The sequence below is a fragment of the Natator depressus genome, chromosome 23 (assembly GCF_965152275.1).
Source record: "Natator depressus isolate rNatDep1 chromosome 23, rNatDep2.hap1, whole genome shotgun sequence".
Taxonomy (NCBI): Eukaryota; Metazoa; Chordata; order Testudines; family Cheloniidae; genus Natator; species Natator depressus.
The window spans coordinates 6,133,071-6,152,068 of NC_134256.1; the positions used below are offsets into that span (position 1 = coordinate 6,133,071).

At 61.1% G+C, this 18,998-nt stretch overlaps 1 protein-coding gene across 1 annotated transcript in view; it reads left to right on the plus strand.

Moving 5' to 3' along the window:
* Positions 1 to 16,106, plus strand: part of EML2 (EMAP like 2) — a 41,599-nt gene extending 25,493 nt beyond the window's left edge. The window contains 12 exon segments of the mRNA XM_074937178.1: positions 17 to 151; positions 4,441 to 4,540; positions 4,983 to 5,137; positions 5,431 to 5,556; positions 11,895 to 12,026; positions 12,137 to 12,204; positions 12,726 to 12,814; positions 13,324 to 13,421; positions 13,789 to 13,876; positions 14,517 to 14,612; positions 15,460 to 15,590; positions 15,981 to 16,106. Of these exon segments, the coding sequence (XP_074793279.1) occupies positions 17 to 151; positions 4,441 to 4,540; positions 4,983 to 5,137; positions 5,431 to 5,556; positions 11,895 to 12,026; positions 12,137 to 12,204; positions 12,726 to 12,814; positions 13,324 to 13,421; positions 13,789 to 13,876; positions 14,517 to 14,612; positions 15,460 to 15,590; positions 15,981 to 16,106 (1,344 nt within the window).
* Positions 16,107 to 18,998: the final 2,892 nt, after the last annotated feature.

An 18,998-nucleotide genomic window follows, 5' to 3' on the forward strand; every position in this document is an offset into this window, starting at 1 on the left:
TTTCCTTCCCCTGCAGTGCTCAAACGAATCGGTCCTGGCCGCCACCTTCCACCCCACGGAGCCAACGCTGCTCATCACCTGCGGGAAGTCACATATCTACTTCTGGAGCCTGGACAAGGGAAGCCTGAGCAAACGTCAGGGCATCTTTGAGGTGAGGGGGGCCCGGGGAGCTGAGCCAGGGGTCAGAAATTGGGGGGGGGCCACTAGGGCTGCACCAGAAGGAGTCGGGAGGCCTTTGCCCTCGTGAGGGGTTCGGGGGGTTCAGTTTCTGTGCCTTCAAGGTTGGAGGTCGGGGGTACTGAGGCCTGTGCCCCAGTAATGGGTTTTTTTGGTGGGGGGGGTCAAGTCCCTGATAATGGGGATTTGGGGGTCCTGGCCTGGGGGGCAGGTCCCTGGTCCCAGGCTGGGGGGTGTTTGTCCCGAGCTGGGCGAGGCAGGTCCCTGCGAAGAAGCAGGGTTTAAGATATGTTCATCATGTCCTATGGTCTTCCCATCTTCTAATGCTCACGCCTGGCGCCTGAAATTCTGGAGTGAAAATCATTTGTCGGCAGGCTGTCGGGTGTGCGGCACGTTCGCTCCCCAGGCCACGAGGGGGAGACAGAACACACGGCAGGCTCTTGTGTTACAAGAGCCCTCGGTCGCTAAAGCGTTGAGACCCGATAGCTCTAAGGGATCTGAGGCTAAGAATAGGAGACTGGAATTGGCTCTGGCCATGTCCGGACCCAAGAAACCCTCCGGATCAGAAACAGGAGCTTGGCTCCGGTGCCAGGCTGCAGTTCCAGCTCATTCGCAGATCTGGCTTTAACCTCGGAACATTCCCTGCTGGCCCAGGTCTGGACAAGCGATCGATGGATCCCCCGAGCGTCTCAGGAGCATCTCCCTCTGTTCCCCAGAAGAGTTCCCCAGTCTGCAGCCTGTCTCCAGCAGCTCCTCGGATCACTCGCGTTTCACAGATCCGAAGTCTGAAGACTCAGGAGAGATTTTCAGATCTGGTTGGACAAAGCCAACGATACAGGTTATGGCTTAAATTCATCTGGCTCCTCACCCCTCTTCAGATCCGATCGGATTGTATTTCCTGCTGGGCAAAAGACCGAGGCGAGGGGTGCCGAGAGAGAGGTCTCTGGGGTTATTACCGCCACTGCCTCGAACCCTTCCTGGGCCGCCGGAAGAGACCTTTTCTCCACTGTTCTGTGGTTAGGATCCCTACATCGCAGCGCTCACCCATGCTATCAGCTTCAGAATTGGATCCGCTGTCAGATGGGGAACGAGATTGCGTGCTTATGCCGAAGAGACGGTCTTTCCCCAAACGCAGGTTTCGTGCATGAGGTAATACCGGATTGCCGGTTTGTCCTGCTGGGGAAGTTGGCAGGACTGGCCTGTGCCTCCTTGGATGGCCTGGGCGTACTGGCCAACTCCTCTCTCTCCCCTTACCAGACTCTCCAGTGCCAGAAAGAAGTCTGTGGATCTGGGCCGTTCGGATCAGAGAGTTACAGACCACTTGTCACGGACTCACAGCCCTGGGCTCTCTCGGCTCCGTATGAGAGGAACCCCCTTCAGTGTGACAGCCCTTCTTGAGGGGCCCACTCTCAGGGGTTAAGCCCTGGGCTCTGCCGCCTCCTGGAACAGCCCTCAGCACGCCTGTCTCTGCCGTGGGCCCCTCCGAGAGTCCACTTGCTCTGGACCCCGGGGCCTCCACACCCAGAGGGAATAATGCCCCCCGATCTCTGCCTGCAGTGACTCTCAGCCAGCATAAAACAGGAGGGTTTATTGAACGACTGAACCCAGAACAGGAAGTTCTCAGGGCCTAGCAACCCTCACCACAGTCTAACTGGGTCTGTCTCCATCCCCATGGGCTCCGGTTGTTCTCTCTGTTCCCAGTCCAGAAGCCCACTCCTTCCAGCCGAGCATCCTATATCACCTCCCCCAACAGCCTTTGTCTTCGGCCCCAGGTAAACAGACTGCCTGGGCCTCCTCTTCCATCTTTTGTTCCCCCATTGGCTGAAACGGGCCACCGGGTTTTTCTCTTCTCAGCTGATTGTCCTTCCACTGGCCAAAACCAGCTGATTTCCAAGCTGGGCTGGGCCTCCCAGTCACCAGGTCACCAGTTGTTGGGGTCCCCAATCTCCAGGCCATTGTCTGGGGTCCTGGCTGCTAGGCAAGGTCACACCTGGTCCTCTGCAACTACAAACCTTCTCCCACCACCTCGTTAAACATGCAGCAGATGGGGGGGGAATGAGACACACACAGTATTCATGCAAAACATTAAGAAAATTCCCCACTTTGTCACAGCTCCCCCCCAAAGACCAGGAGGTATTCTCGGAAGAGGATTCCCGGGTGGGATCTCCACAGGGTGACCCTGAATGCGACGTCAAACTCCAGACTCAGCTGATGACGACGACGGAGTAGCAACAGCATCGTCTCCTCTGAAGATGCAATTCAGCTTTATGAATCGGTTGGTAGGATGGCATCAGTAGCATTCGAGGAGACCTCCCATCGAGTGTTCAGTCTTCTGGGTCCTACTGTCATGGACTCACAGGCCTCGTGCTCTCTCTCGGCTCTGTACGGTCCCTGGGAGGAACCCCCTTCAGTGTGACAGCCCTTCTCAGGGGTCCACTCTCCCTCGGGGGTTAAGCCCCTCTAGCTCCTGGAACCTCACCTCTCTGAGACCTCAGCACACCTGTCTCTCGCCGTGGGCCCCCTCAGGGAGTCCACTCGCTCTGGACCCCCAGGGCCTCCACTCCCAGAGGGAACAATGCAACTCTGTTCTCTAGACCGGAGCGACTCTCAGCCAGCATAAAACAGGAGGGTTTATTGAGCATCTGAACACAGCACAGGAACCTCTCAGGGCCTGAGGCCTGGCCTCCCTCAGCACAGGACATCTAGGTCTGTCCAGCCTCCAGGTGGGCTCGGGCTGCTCTCTCCAATCCAGAACCCCCCTCCTTCCAGCTGGGCATCTGATATCACCGTCCCCCAAGTCCCGCCTCTGTCCTTTGTCTTCTGTCCCAGGTAAACAGGCTGCCTGGGCCTCCGCTCCTCTCAGCCTCTCCTGTCATCTGTCCTTTGTTTCCCCTGTGGCTGGAACCGGCTGGTCACGTCACTGGGGTCCTCTCTCCACAGCCCATTGTCCTCCCCCTAGATCTCAAATCATACATCTAACAGCCAAGGTGATAGGACTTTGAGGGACCTAGAAAAGTTACGTTCTGTTGAGGGCCAGCAAATTCTCATTAGTGCTGGGAAACCCTCTACTAGGAGAAGTTATGACTTTAAATGGGAAAGATTCATTATACAGGCAGCTAATAGAAATGTGGACCCAGTTTCAACCCCTGTTCAACTGATCATAGAATATCTGTTGTGCTTAGACTCCCTCTTTTACCTTTCTCCTGTTAAAGTACATCTAACAGTTTTTGCATCCGTCCGTACTCCTCTTCAGGGTAAATCCATGTTCTCACACAAGCTAGTGAGGGAGGCTGTAGACGGTTTATTGAATCTTTATCCTCCAGTTCCTACATGGCAGCTGAATTGAGTATTAACTCGGCTCACGTCTTTCCCGTTTGAGCCGTTACGGTTGTTCCCCGTTTCATCTTTCTGCCAAGACAGCCTTTATACGAGCAATTGCTTCCACCAGGAGAATCAGCGAGCTGCATAGAATCATAGAAGATTAGGGTTGGAAGGGACCTCAGGAGGTCACCTAATCCAACCCCCTGCTCAAAGCAAGACGAATCCCCAACTAAATCATCCCAGCCAGGGCTTTGTCAAGCCAGGCCTTAAAAACCTCGAAGGATGGAGATTCCACCACCTCCCTAGGTAACCCATTCCAGTGCTTCACCACCCTCCTAGTGAAAAAGTTTTTCCTAATATCCAACCTGAACCTCCGCCACTGCAACTTGAGACCATTGCTCCTTGTTCTGCATGCACCGATGGTGCACTCCCCAGAGAACGTGGTTCTTCGACCACATCCTACATCCCTTCTGAAGGTAGCTTTGGATTCCCGGGTTAATCAAAGTGTAACCTTACCTGGGTTTTCTCCTAAACCTCATAGCAGTGAAGGGGATTCTAGATCACGCTGTGTGGATGTGGAAAGAGCGCTCTTCGTATTCTCGAGGTAGAACTCAGGTCATTTCATATACGGGTGATGTTTCTTTCTAGCACAGTCCCTAGCTAGAAGGGTCAGGCTTTGCATCAGTGTTCTCGGGCAGCTTGGTGTTCCTCTCCGAGCTCACTGGCTAGAGGGATCTGCTACACTGGCAGCATAGTCCCCTTATTGCTGCTCTGTGGGGTACGGTTCCCACTAGACAAGACGTGGTGCATCAGGGCTGGGTTTGGCAGCCTGGCAGCTGGGTTTGGCAGAGCAGCCCACCCACTGCTGGTCGGTTCCGACTCGGTCCCAAGCCTGCAGAGGCCGGTTACAGGTGGGTCACCTGCGTTTTCCTCCCCCTCCAGAAACACGAGAAGCCCAAGTACGTGCTGTGCGTGGCCTTCACCGAGAACGGGGACGTGGTCACCGGGGACTCTGGGGGCAACCTCTACATCTGGGGCAAAGGTCAGTGCGGGAGGGGGGGCAGTGGGAACGGCCCAAGGAGAGGGCACCAGTGTTGGGGAGGGGACTGGCTGGGGGAGGGAGAATTCCAGGTGGGAGGAGCTACCAGAAAGAGCATCTGGATTTGGAGGGGGAGGGTGGAGTCATAGCAGCACCTCTGACCCTGTAACCACCTCTTGGGGACCCTAAATTACAGCTGCCTCCCCTCAACAAGGGTGGGGGAGGGAGGGCGTTGGGTTGGGGAGGGGGGCATGGGTCTCACTGGAGGGGTCCTGCAGGGGTGGGGGCATGGTGGGTCCCCTTTGGAGTGTCCCAGCGGGGGGGGGGAGGGGAGGGGAAGAGGTCCTGAGGGGGTGGGTCCCAGCAGGGAGGGGGGCCCTGAGGGGTGGGGGGCATGGTGGGTCCCAGCTGGGGGTCTTTCTGCTGACTGTGCCCTTGCCGGCAGGGGGGAACCGGATCAGCCAGGCGGTACCGGGGGCCCATGAGGGTGGCATCTTTGGGCTCTGCGTGCTGCACAATGGCACCATCGTCTCGGGTGGCGGCAAGGACCGCCGGGTCGTGCTCTGGGGGCGCGACTACCAGAAGCTGCAGGAGAATGAGGTGAGGGGGTCAGAAGGGGGGAGCTGCTTCTGTGTCGCCTTCTCCCCCCCCACCAGGGTCCCCATTGGGTGCAGTGTTCCTGCCGCCACGCAGGCACCACGGGGCAGGAGGGAGGGTGGACAGAATCCCAGGAGCCAGGACTCCTGGGTTCTCTCCCCAGCTCTGGGAGGGGAGTGGGGGCTAGTGGGTTAGAGGGGGGGTGGGGGTGGGGGTGGGGGGGCAGGGCTGGGAGCCAGGACACCTGGGTTCTAGCCCCAGCTATGCCCATGGTTCAGTGCTCTCCTCTCCCCCAGGTCCCAGAGAGCTTTGGGCCGGTGCGCACCATCGCAGAAGGCAAAGATGACACCCTCTTCGTGGGAACGACCCGCAACTCGGTGCTGCAGGGCTCGCTGGCCACTGGCTTCTCCTCCCTGGTTCAGGTACCCCTCCCCCCTCTCCCATGCAGGTTCCCCTCCCCCCCATGCAGGTACCTCCCGCCCCCCCCCCATGTAAATACTCATCGTTACAGGGCTTTGGCCCCAGCTTTGGAACAGTCTCTGGACTGTTCAGTCCGCCGGACCCCCTGGGGGTCTCATGCTTCCTCCAGGGCAGGCCCCACGGCTTCATCGCCTCTCTAGGCTGGACCCCTGGGCCGCCAGCCCCCTGCATCCCACTGTGAGCTCTGCCCAGCGAGACCCACTGAGGCAGACCGTGAGGGAGACTTGTACAGACTTGGGGAGCAACAGCCCCTCTGCCAGCACCTGCAGGGACGCTCAGAGCGCGGGCACAGGCAGGGTTATTAGGCAACTGGCCCCAGCACAGAAAGTCCTTGGTCAGCAGAGAGAAGAAAGTTACAGCCTGGCCCATCTGGGTCAGTCCCAAGTCCAGCCAAGCAGTGCAACCCCCTTTGTGTGTCATCTTTGTTCACATTCCCAGGCATCCCACCTGTCTTCTCAGTCTTTTGTTCCCAGCTGCTCAAAGCGGGCTGGGGTCCTGCAGTGGGCGACCTCCATGGTCGTTAGGTGCTAGGTAGCAAATGTCCCACTCATTGGATTAGCCATTGTCTTTGGGGACTCTCCATTGACCAGGGCCCCCAAACCCCAGACAGCCCGGCACCATTCACACCTGCATCTCTAGGCCTCCACCGAGAGTAACCAGCCCTTTCCCACCCCCTCGGTAACAATGCAGGGGGGAAATTGAGGCACACACAGTATTCATAGCAAATGTTTGCAGAAAATTCCTACTTGGTCACATCTCTTCCCGCTTTGAGCCCGAACTGATTGGGATCGCTTCAGCCAGTGACCTGAGGCAGTTCAGCCTCACCTTTCCCAGCCCCTGCCCTGCCAGGACCTTTTGGGTTTGAAACTGGCCTGGGGTCCTGCCACTCCCTGGCCCCCTCATCTGCCAGGGAGCAAGGAGGGCAGTGACCCCTATTCTGCCTTGCGGCAGCCTGGGATGGCACTCCTTGCCCCAGCTGTATATTTGGGGTTCTGGTGTTCCAGGGGCTGGTGAGGCCAGGATGCAGGGGGCTCCCCAACAGGGGCCACCTCCCTTTGGAGCTGTGCCCTCGCCCCCAGGGCAGAGTCCTCTCGTCTCCCCCTCCCCCCCATCCCCCGCTTCTGGAGGGCTAGGATTCCTATGGCCACGCCAGCCACAGCCTTCCAGCTGCTTCCCCCTTCCCCGGGGCTTCTCTCCCCCTTGCACAAGGCAAACCAGTTTGGCTGCCCCCTGCCCCACCTGTGTGTGCCCAGGCTCAGCTGGGGTCTCCTGGGAGCTGTGTGACTCACATCTGCGGTGTGGAGCTGGGCGGGGACTGGATCCCGGTGTCTGGTTACAGACCCGCAGATGTCCTGAGCCAGGTGGAAAATCCCCCCCTCCCTGCCAGCCCAGCTGTTTGCCGTTCACGGATAGCTGCATTCTCACCTGGCTGGCGCGACTCAGAGCTTTGGCGGTTACAGAAGCTGGGCCTGGATCCTGTCTTGGAGCGATACATTCCCTCAAGGGCATCAAACCTGATATCCTGGAGAGCCCCAAGGACCAGCCCCCCTGATCCTTCCTGACCCACAGGGATCTGAGCCATCAGCAGGGTGAACGGCTTCACGGTTGGATCCTTGACCCCAGCCCTTCAGCATTGGGTGGGGTTGCACCGCACAGGGTTTGAGCAGGGTTCTCAGTCCCAGCATCTCTCCCCACCCCATGAATGTCTTCCCCCGACCACCACCGTCCGTGCCCACTCAGTTGTGTCTGAGACCGGGGGAGGGCAGCAGGACCCGTGTCCTGGTGGCTGCAGTGGAAGCCTGTCTGTGCCCCCGGGGCTGGCTGGGTCACTGCTTCCTCTCAGTCACAGAGTTCATTCACTGTGGGGGCCTGGCTGCAGGCTGCCTGCCTGGGCTGGCCGAGTGCGACCCAGCCTCTGTCCTGGCCAAACCAGCTGTGGGCATTTGGCCCACTTACGCCCTGTCCGCCTGCAGGTATTACCCCTTAGGTCTGTGAGGTCCCTTGGAGGAGGTCTGACCTCCCCCAACTGTGGCTTTCCCCGAGTCCCCCTCCTGGGATGCTGGCATTGGTTCCCCTTCCCCAGACCCTTGCTCAGGCCAGTCTCCTTTGGGTCTCTTTCCATACCTGGCCCTGCTGCCCACCCACTCCTCTGCCAGCCAACCAGCACTGGGGAGATCCTTTGGCTCCCTGTCTGCTAGCCACGGTTTAAGCTCTTGGGGACAGATCTCACGGCGCGGCTCTACCCCAGCCAGGTTGTCCGGCTCCTCCAGCCTGGGGGCCCCTGCACCCTGATCCGAGGTGCGGAGAGGTTCTCCCAGCTTCTCTGTGGGTGTCTTTGCATGCCCCGAAACCACCTCCTCCACGCCACAGTGTCCATCCCAGTGGAGCCTGTTTGAACTGTCCATAGTCCCCAGTCTCCACCCCATCCATCTGGCCATGCCCCTCTATGGCTCTGGGGCTGAGGGAGGGGTGAGACAGCCGAGCCGCAGGACCAGCCTGGTTCAGATCAAAGGCAGGGAGGTGAGCGTCTATAGCTATACCCCCGCCCCATTAAACCGGGGCAACAATGTGGTATCTAGGCTCCCTGTGGAGTTGCCTTTCCTCACTTGCCCCTCAGGGGGTCCTCTCGCCCCTTGCTCCTGCTCTTCCAGGTCCTACAGCTCCTTCCCTCTCAGCTCCAGCTCCCACCACTTCAGAGCTGTCAGTGGGAAGGAGCTGTAGGACCCGGAAGAGCAGGAGCAAGGGGCGAGAGGTCATGAAGACCCAGACGGGGAACCGGGTCTTGAGGACGTCCTGTTGCTTACTCAGCCACTGTGTGTGTCACTGCCCGGCTGCTGCCTCCCCTCTCGGACCTGCTTCGTGGACCCATCGTCCTTCTCCAGCCGTGTAATCAGCTGCTCCTTGTTGAGCATCCCGACGCCTAACCCCATCTCCCTGCCTGGGTTGCAATGTCCTTAGGGAGATTTCCTTTGACTGCCCTTGTTTTACTGCTGCACGTCACTTATTGCAAACAGCTTCTTGTGTATTCAGCATCCCACTGCTGCCACCACCAGTCACGGATCGACAGGGTTGGTGCTCTGGCCCCAGATTTGGAAAGGCGCCCTTCAGTGTGCCAGACACCCTGGGGGTCTCACTCTTCCTCCAGAGCAGGCCCCGCAGCTTCACCACCTCCCTAGGCTGGACCCCTGGGCTGCCAGCCCCTGTGCTTCCCACTGTGAGCTCCAGTCAGCGAGACCCACTGAGGCAGACCCTGAGGGACAGTTGTACAAACTTAGGGAGCAAGGCATCTCACTCAGCATCCGCAGGGATGCTCAGCCAGCGTTGTCTAAACAGTCAGCTGTATTAGTCGACCGGACCCCAGCATAGAAAGTGTTTGGTCAGCCAAGAGAAGAAAGTTACAGCCTGGCCCATTGTGGTCAGTCCAGAGCCCAGCCGAGCGGTGTGACCCCCTTCGCTCCTGCCCTGTCCCTCCGAGTCATCTTTGTTCAAGTTCCCAAGCCCGTCCCACCTGGCCCCTCCTGTTCCCAGCTGCACAAACCTGGTTGACTTTCTGCAGGGGGTGGCGGTTCCATGGTCATTAGTTGCTAAGTACCAAGTGTCCAGCTGATTGGATTGGCCATTGTCTTTGGGGACTCTCCATTGACCTGGGCCCCCAAACCCAAGACAACCAGGCACCATTCACACCCACATCTCTAGGCCTCCACTGAGAGAAACCAGCCCTTTCCCAACCCCTTGGTGACAATGCAGCGTAGAGGGGAAACTGAGGTACATACAGTATTCATACTAAATGTTTACAGAAAGTTCCCACTTCAACACACCTGTCCCTTCCCCCTCTCTCCCTTGCAGGTATCCATCCCCTCTCCTCCATCCCCTCCACCCCTGCAGGTACCCATCCCCTCTCCTTTCCCCCTCCCCCAGGTACCCATCCCCTCCACCTCTCTCCCCCTTGCAGGTACCCATCCCCTCACACCCCCCCCCAACCACCCTCAGGTATCCATCCCCACCCCGCACCCTTGCAGGTATCTATCCCCTCTCCCTCCCACAGGTACCCATCCCCTCACCCCCCACAACCACCGGCAGGTATTCATCCCCACCGCACACCCCCACAGGTATCCATATCCGCCCCCCATGCAGGATGCCCTGCCATGGCCTGGAGTAGGAGTCCGGCGGGACAAACGATGCTGAGACTGGCTTCCCTGACAGCCAATAGAAGAGCTCTGTGCTGGCTCAGCCCCTCCCTCTGCCTTCTTGGTTGGTGGGGTGTGGGTGGGGCTCTCTGCGCTTTGGGGTCTGAATACTTGGGGTCACATGCCTGGTTCTTGGGGGCATCAGGCTGTGGGGAGCGAACGCAGGTAGGGCATGCCTAGAATACTCCCTGATCTGACTGAAGAGATTAGCGATTATCTTCGAAACCTCATGGAAGACAGGAGAGATTCCAGAGAACCGGAAAAGGGCAGATATGGCGCCCCTCTGTAGAAAGGGGAATGAAGACACCCCGGGGAATTCCAGACCAGTCACCTTAACTTCCATACCCAGAAAGAGAATGGAGCAAATAATCCATCAATCAGTTTGCAAACACCTAGAAGATAATCAGGTGATACGTGACCGTCAGCATGGATTTGTCAGGAACAAATTGGGTCCAACCACCTGGACAGCTTTCTTTGACAGGGTGACCAACCTTGTGGATGGGGGTGGGGAGAGCTATGGTATATCTTGCCTGCAGTAAGGCTTTCGATACTGTCTTGCATGACCTTCTCCTAAACAGGCTAGGGAAATACAACCAAGCCCTGGTCTACACGACGAGTTTAGGTCGAATTTAGCAGCGTTAGATCGATTTAACTAGGGAATTACAACCTAGGTGAAGCGACTATAAGGTGGGGGTCTAACTGGTTGGAAAACCGTTCCCAGAGAGTAATTATGAGCAGTTCACAGTCATGCTGGAAGGGCAAAACGAGTGGGGTCCCCTGGGGATCGATTCTCGGTCTGGTTCTGTTCAATATCTTCAGCAGTGATTTAGATAATGGCAGAGAGAGTCCACTTATAAAGTGTGCGGACGATACCAAGCTGGGAGGGGTTGCAAGTGCTTTGGAGGAGCGGATTAAAATGTGAAATGATCTGGACAAACTGGAGAAATGGTCCGAAGTAAACAGAATGAAATTCAATAAGGACAAATACAAAGTGCTGGACTTGGGAAGGAACAATCAGTTGCCCAAATACAAACTGGGAAATGACTGCCTAGGAAGGAGTACTGCGGAAAGGGATCTGGGGTCATAGTGGACCACAAGCTAAATATGAGTCAACAGTGTAACGGTGTTGCAAAAAAAGCGAACATCATTCTGGGATGTATTCGCAGGAGTGTTGTAAGCAAGACAGGAGAAGTAATTCTTCCACTTTACTCCACACTGATTAGGCCTCAGCTGGAGTATTGTGTCCAGTTCTGGGCGCCACGTTTCAGGAAAGATGTGGACAAATTGGAGAAAGTCCAGAGAAGAGCAACAAAAAGATGAAAGGTCTAGAAAACATGACCTAAGAGGGAAGATTGAAAAAATTGGGTTTGTTTAGTCTGGAGAAGAGAAGACTGAGAGGGGACATGATAACAGTTTTCAAGTACACAAAAGGCAGTCACAAGGAGGAGGGAGAAAAATTGTTCTCATTAACCTCTGAAGACAGGACAAGAAGCAATGGGTTAAACTGCAGCCAGGGCAGTTTAGGTCGGACATTAGCAACAAGTTCCTGTCAGGGTGGTTAAGCCCTGGAACAAATCACCCAGGGAGGGTTGGAATCGCCGTCCCTGGAGGTTTTTAAGAGCAGGTTGGACGAAGAGCTGACAGGGGTGGGCGAGTTATTACGTGGTCCTGCTGTGAGTGCAGGGGGCTGGGCTAGTTGTCCTCTCGAGGTCCCTTCCTGTCCTACACTTCTGTGATTCTGTGGTCACCTGGGAGGAGGGGAGGGCTCATGAGGGCCTTGGATGTGGGGGTGAGCGCTTGGGATGGGGGGCTATGTGGGGGTCGCAGCCATAGTGACGTACACAAGACATAGAAAACCTTTGCAACCTGGTTTGGGGGTCAGGAGTCAGGACACTGGGTTCTATGCCCAGCTCTGGGAGAGGAGTGGGGTCTAGTGCTCAGGGCAGGGAGGGGGCCAGGACTCCTGGGTTCTGTCCCCATCGCTGAGGGGGATTATGCCGACCTTGCTGAGGCACGGGGGGGCCCTGGGTGGGAAGGGCTGGGCATAGCCGGGCTGGGAATGCTGGGCACTCAGCAGGCCCATTTCTCCCCAGGGTCACACGGAGGAGCTCTGGGGCCTGGCCACCCACCCCAGCCTAGACCAGTTCCTGACCTGCGGCCAGGACAGGCAGGTTCATCTGTGGAGCGTGGCCACCCACCGGCCGCTGTGGAGCAAAGCCATCGAGGTGAGCAGTTTGGGGGGCCCACTGGCTGGGAGGGTCCCGTGGGGTGGGGGTGGGGCATTTGCAGCAGTTGTCCTAGGCCTGGAGTGAACCTGTCTCTCTCTGCCCCCCAGGACGCGGCCCGCTCAGCTGGCTTCCATCCCAACGGCTCCGTGCTGGCGGTGGGGACGGTGACGGGAAGGTATGGGGGTGGGGAGTGGAAGGGGCTGGCCCTGTGGGGGTGCTGCAGCCCTACGGGGAGCCCAGGGCCTGGTGGGGAGTGGAGCACGGAGCCTCATTCCTGTGGGGTGAGGGAGGGCGCAGGGTCCGTGCCGCTGCCCCCGAGCTGGCAGCCCCTTGACGGTGGTGGCGCCCTGCGTAGCCCCAGTGCCTGGCAGAGCCGGGTGTGGATGGCGGAGCTCAGGCCTGGCCTGGGAGCCGGTGCTGTAATGACCCCCCACCCCCAACCCGTGTCTGAGCAGCTGTGTCTGGGCACCGCCAGGGTGGGGGTTCGCCAGCCGGCTCCAGCCATGCTGCCTGTGGGCAGGACACGCTGCTCCAGTTTGGGGGTCTGCACCCTGAACACCCCCCCCCCGAGGGCCAGACCCCAAGATGGAGGATTATTGGAGGGGGGGTACCAGGCCCTGCCCCCTCTGGGTAGCTGTCACCCATCACACAGATGCTGGGCGGGTCCCTGGACCATAGTCCCGTTCTCCCCGCCAGGTGGCTGGTGCTGGACACGGAGACGCGGGACCTGGTCACAATCCACACGGACGGCAGCGAGCCCATCTCCGTCGTCAGCTTCTCGCCAGGTAGGGGACCCCCAGCGCACTGGGCTGGCAGGGGCTGCGGGTCAGGAGTGAGGGGCACCAGGAGATCTGGAGGAGGGGAGCCCAGGGCTGGGCTGGCAGGGGGCTGCGGGTCGGGAGGGAGGGGCTCCGGCAGAGCTGGGGGAGCACGGGGCTGGGCTGGCAGGGGGCTGCGGGTCGGGAGTGAGGGGCACCGGCAGAGCTGGGGGGAGTACGGGGCTGGGCTGGCAGGGGGCTGCGGGTCAGGAGTGAGGGGCACCGGCAGAGCTGGGGGGAGCACGGGGCTGGGCTGGCATGGGGCTGCGGGTCAGGAGTGAGGGGCACTGGGAGATGCAGGGGAGGGGAGCCGACCCTGTCACGCCTGCCTTGACCCCGCATCCCCAGCCCTTCCCGTCCCCGATTCCAGTAGCTCCTCGGCTCCCATGGGGGGGCATCCCTCTGCCCACCCCTGGGCCGGGCCCTGCTCCGCAGCCCGTGTGGCTCGGCCCAGCTCCCCCTCTCTGTGCCCCCAGATGGCAGCTACCTGGCCGTGGGCTCCCACGATAACTTCGTCTACGTGTACGGCGTCTCCGAGGGCGGCAGGAAGTACAGCCGCGTCGGCAAGTGTTCGGTAGGTGGGGGCCAGGCGGGGAACGCGGGGCCCTGGGTGGGGGGCGGCAATGGGGCTAGCGGAGCCACTCGCCCTGCGGCGCAGGGGGCGGCCAGCGGGAGGCGCTGCCGAGTGTCTGTCCCTCGAGGCTCACCCCGGGGCTGCCCTGGCCGGGGACGGGGAGCCAGCCAGGGGCCTCTCGGGGCCCCTCTGGAACCAGATGCTCGTTCTCTCTGTAGCACGGGCACCCCCAGGTCAATCCTCCCCCTGGGGTCGGTCACACCCTCTGCTAGCCCCGGTCGCACCCCCCGCTGGCCCCCTGCCCTGCCCCCCAGGGTCAGTCAACTTCCCTCCCCCCGTTAACCCCCTCCCTGACCCTCCCCCCCAGGGTCATTCCAGTTTCATCACTCACCTGGACTGGGCAGCCGACAGCAGCTGTTTCGTCACCAACTCTGGGGACTACGAGATCCTGTACTGTGAGTGTGGCCTGGGGTGTGGCTGGGTGCTGTGCCAGGCTCTGGGCATCGGGCTGGGGAGCTGGGCCCTGCTGGGCACCGTGCTAGGCTCTGGGCATCAGGCTGGGGGGGTCGGACCCTGCTGGGCACCGTGCCAGGAGCTGGAGTCATGCTGGGCACCACCCCTTTAAAGGCTGGGATGCTTTGGCCCCAAGGTGTCAGGGACAAATCAAACTAGGGGCAGGTGTGTTCTTCCCCCCTGGGAAGAGAGAAATTGTCCCATGTCCCCAGTGGGGCATCTCTGCAGTGGGGCCCAGAGACACACACATCCTCAGCCTGGGGAGTAAACGGTTAATGCAGGAAGGTCCTTGCGGGGCCCAAGTGCAGCCAGCTCAGGGCTGACCTGGAGGGGGCAGGGGGCCAGGACTCCTGGGTTCTGCTCCTGGCGCTGGCCAGGGACAGAACTGCACCCTGGTCCCCCCCATAATGGGGGGATTATGGGACTGCCCCCCCCGGGGCGGCACAGGGAGACCCCCGCGGCCAGGGGAGTATCCTGGCTGTTGGGGTCGGGAGCTCTGGGGCTGCTCTGTGGGGCGTCTCCCTGCCCCTCCCACATTGGGCGGTGCAGGGTCCCCTGCTCATCCGGCCCCCTTGTCTCCAGGGGACCCCACCACCTGCCGGCAGATCCCCAACACCGGGGCCGTTCGCAACCTGGAGTGGGCCACGGCCAGCTGCGTGCTGGGCTTCGGGGTCTTTGGTGAGTGCCGGGGCAGCAGGGAGCTGGGGTCCAGCCCCACTCAGGACATCCTGCGCTGGGGGGCTGTTTGCGGGACAGGGCTGGGGGGGGTTGCAGGTGAGTGAAAGGTTGGGGAGCAGATTGGGGGACTGGTCAGGAAGCAGGGTGGGGTGGGTGGTGATTGGGGAGTGGTGCTGGGGCATGGGTGGGGCTGGGGAGACTGGTCGGGAGAGTGGCTAGGGTGGGGCTGGGGTCACTGCTTGAGGAGCAGGGCTGGGTAGGGAGCAGGACGGGGGAGTGGATGTGGCTCAGTCAGAGAGCAGGGCTGGGAGTCTGGTTGGGGGGTGGATTGTGCTGGGAGGCAGGTTGGGGAGCGGTGCAGGGGACTGGGGGTGCGTGGCAGAAGGTCAGGGAGCGGGGCTCGGGTGGCTGGTTGGGTGGTGGATTGTGCTGTGGGGAAGTCGGGGAGTGGGCCGCTGGTTGGGGAGTGGTGTAGGGAGCTGTGGTGGAAGGTCGGAGAGTGGGGCTGGGGTGTGGGTGAGGCTGGGGGGGCTGGTCGGGGAGCAGGATTGGGTGGGGAGCAGGGCTGGGGCTGGTCGGGGAGCAGGGCTGGGGTGTTGATGGGGCTCAGTCAGGGAGCAGGGTTCAGGGGCTGGTTGAGGAGTGGGGCTGGGCTGTGGGTGAGGCTGGGGGGGCTGGTCGGGGAGCAGGATTGGTTGGGGAGCGGGGCTCGGGGGCTGGTTGGGGAGCAGGGCTAGGGGCTGGTCAGGGAGTGGGGCTTGGGGGATGGATGGGGCTCAGTCAGGGAGCGGGAGTGGGGGCTCTGGGGTGGCCCCGTGCTCAGGCCTGGCCTGCCCTGCCCTGGCAGGGATCTGGCCGGAGGGCGCGGACGGGACAGACATCAACGCTGCGTGTCGCTCCCACGACGGCAAACTCCTGGCCTCCGCCGACGACTTCGGCAAAGTGCACTTGTTCTCCTACCCCTGCTGCCAGCCGCGGGTGAGTGCCAGCCCCATGCCCCACCCCCTGGTGCCCCACGCCAGCCCAAGCCCCACTCTCCCGGTGCCCCACGCCCGCTGTGGGTGAGTGGCATCCACATCTCCAAGTGCCCTGGGCCCCCCAGTGCCAGCCGTGTCCCCCGCTGCCCCAACATTGCCCCCCCACACTGCCCCTAGCTGTGGGGGGCCCCTTCTCCAGGCTGAGTCTCCTCTGGGTTGTTCCCTGCCCCTCCCTGGCTTGTGACCCCTGCCCCGCCCCCACAACCCAGCCCCTCTGGCACCTCATCCCTGGGGAGCGCCCAGCCATGGCCCCAGCTGCCACAGGCCCTCGGGGTTTGGGGGCACCCTGTCCCCCGGTTCCCGGCCCTGACCCCGCCTGTCTCCTTGGCAGGCCCCGAGCCACGCGGCCGGCGGGCACAGCAGCCACGTGACCAACGTTGCCTTCCTGCCCGACGACAGCCTGCTGCTCTCCACCGGCGGCACCGACACCAGCGTCCTGCAGTGGCGCCTGGTCTAGGGGGCGGGGTGGGGGCCGTGGGGTGGGGGCTGTATTTTCCAGAGATCTATGTATGTATTGAGTCTATATCCAGAGCTATATTGAAAGGCTGGAGGTTGCACAGGCTGGGGCAGGATGGGGCCCGGGGGGCAGACCCAGATCGGGGAGGGAGGGGCACTTTGTCAGGGAGGGTGCCTGGCTCCCCCCCAAGGGGAATAGTAGAGGGATCAAGGGTCACACGTGCCCCTCCCTGGGGGTGGGGATGGGAGGGGGACCCAGAATCTACCCCCAGCCAGGAGTGGGGCTGGCTCTGCCCTTCCCCACCCCCACTAGGCGGCTGAGTATGGGGGTCACCCCCCCCCTTCCCAGCCAGGGGGATTTGCACTGGACCCAGGGATGGTCCTGGCGTCCCTGGCGGGGGGGGCCAAGGGCAGGGGCCAAAGCATGAACCTGTATTTCCAAAGAGCGGGCGCGGGGCTGCGGGCATCGAGCTCTTCTGCGCCCAGCCCAGCCAGTAAAGGCAAGTGACTGAACCGGTCTGGCTCTGTGTGTGTGAGGGAACCGCCCTGGGGGTGTATATGAACCACTCAGGGGCCGGCTGGGTGTGTGTGTTGTGGGGGACACACTCAAGGGCCAGCCGTGTGTGTGTGTGTGTGTGTGTGTGTGTGTGTGTGTGTTGGGGCATGTCATGGACTCCCTGTGCGATTCTCTGGAACTGCTCCCTATGAAGTCAGTCAGGACTCTGGGGAAGTCTCCTTTCTGGGAGCAGCCTGTCTGCAGGACACACAGCTCACACAGCTTCCACCTTCCTGGGTCTGACCTCGGAGCATTCAGCATCCTCTGCCCCTCCCTGCGCTTCCCACAGCGAGTCCGCCCAGGCGGGTCCTGGGAAAGCCAGAGGGTCCTGCCCCACAACTCCGCAGTCAGACGTAACTCTCAGCCAGCCAGTAAAACAGAAGGTTTATTAGACGACAGGAACATGGTCTAAACCAGAGCTTGTAGGTGCAGACAACAGGACCCCTCAGCTGGGTCCATTTTGGGGGGCAGTGAGCCAGACAACCACGTCTGCCCTTCACTCCATGTCCCCAGCCAGCCCCAAACTGAAACTCCCTCCAGCCCCTCCTCCTCTGGGCTTTGTCCCTTTCCAGGCCAGGAGGTCACCCGATTCCTTTGTTCTCCATCCCTTTAGCTCTCACCTTGGGGGGGGGGGGGGGAGGGCCAGGCCATCAGTTGCCAGGAAACAGGGTGTCGGCCATTCTCTGTGTCCAGACCCCTGCACACACCTGCCCTCTAGGGCTCTGCAATGATCATACACCCTTACCCCACCACTTAGAGACTTAAGAACTGCATGGGGGAAACTGAGGCACCCCCACAATATTCAGAGAAAACGTTAAGAACAGTCCCACTTCGTCACAGGGTGGATGTGCTCAGGGGCTGGGTGGGTGGGTGTGTGTGTGTGTTGGGGGGGACGCACTCAGGGGTCGGCTGTGTGTGTGTGTTGAGGGGGGACGCACTCAGGGGTCGGGGGTGTGTGTGTGTGTTGAGGGGGGACGCACTCAGGGGTCGGGGGTGTGTGTGTGTGTGTGTTGAGGGGGACATGCACTCAGGGACCGGCTGTGTGTGTGTGTTGCGGGGGACATGCACTCAGGGGTTCATGCATGGGGGGGAGGTGGAATTGCCAGTGTGTATCCCCCATGTTACCCTGAGCCAAGCAGTGACATCCCAGCCGCAGCCCCTAGGTGGTGCCATTGAGCTGTACGACTCCCCTCTGAGATAAGAAAAACCGGGGGCCGTTTCCCCACCCCACCCCACCCCACCCCTCAGGCTGTGGGGTGAGGGGCTGGGCAGGGTTGGCGGCAGAGCACTCGCCTGCACCCCCTGGGGGAGGGACACAAGCTGTCAGCCTTGGGGCTGCCATGAGGGAGCCTCTTCCCACAGTCCCCACACTGGGGTCTCAGTCGCCCCCTCCCCCTCTCACAAGCCCCTGGGGGCTGCCTCGTGGGGATTGCCAGCCGCTCGAGGGGGGTACCCTGGTGACAGGAAACGGGGTGATTCCCCATAGCAGCAGGATTGAGGGGGCAGAACTCCTGCAGCGGCCGCGGGTGATGCCCTCGCTGGTGGAGACCCAGGGGCTGCACCTACGGAGGCCTCCAGGCCTGGGGGGAGTGAGGAGATTACCTCCCCCAACCCCCCCACCCCCGATCCTGTACTTGAATCCAGGCCCCTTGTTACCAGGGAGACCCTGAGCACCTAGGGGAGCAACTCAGGGATGGGAGGCGGGGGGCATCTGTCCTGATGGGTAGGGTTGTCAACTTTCTGATTGCAGAAAACTGAACACCCTTGCCCTGCCCCTTCTGAGGCCCCGCCCCCTGCTCACTCCATCCCCCCTCCGTCGCTCGCCCTCGCCCCACCCTCACTCGCTCATTTTCACTGGGCTGGGGCAGGGGATTAGGATGTGGAGGGGGTGCAGGAGGGGGCTCAGAGCTGGGGCAGGGAGTTGGAGCACGGGAGGGGGCTCAGGGCTGGGGTAGGGGGTTGGGGTGCAGGGTGCGGGCAGGGCTGTCTCTAGCGGGGTGCATGGCCTGGGACCTAGGCACCAAGTTTCTAATCAGCCAAGGGGTGCTCTGCCCAGGCCCCGCCCCCCTCCACTCCTTGCCCCATGGCCCTACTTCTGCCCCACCTCTTCCCACCCCGCCCTCTCCCCACTCAGTTCGGCCCCCTCTCCTGAGTGCGCTGCACCCTTGCGCCTCTCCCCTCCCTCCCAGCGCCTCCTGACATCGCGAAACACCTGATCCGGAGGAGGCGCTGGGAGGGAGAGGGAGGCGCTGATCAGCGAGACCCGCCGGCGGGCAGGAGGCATTGGGGGGAGGGGGATCCTCCTCTCCCCCCCGCCCCGCTCGCCTCCCCACTTGC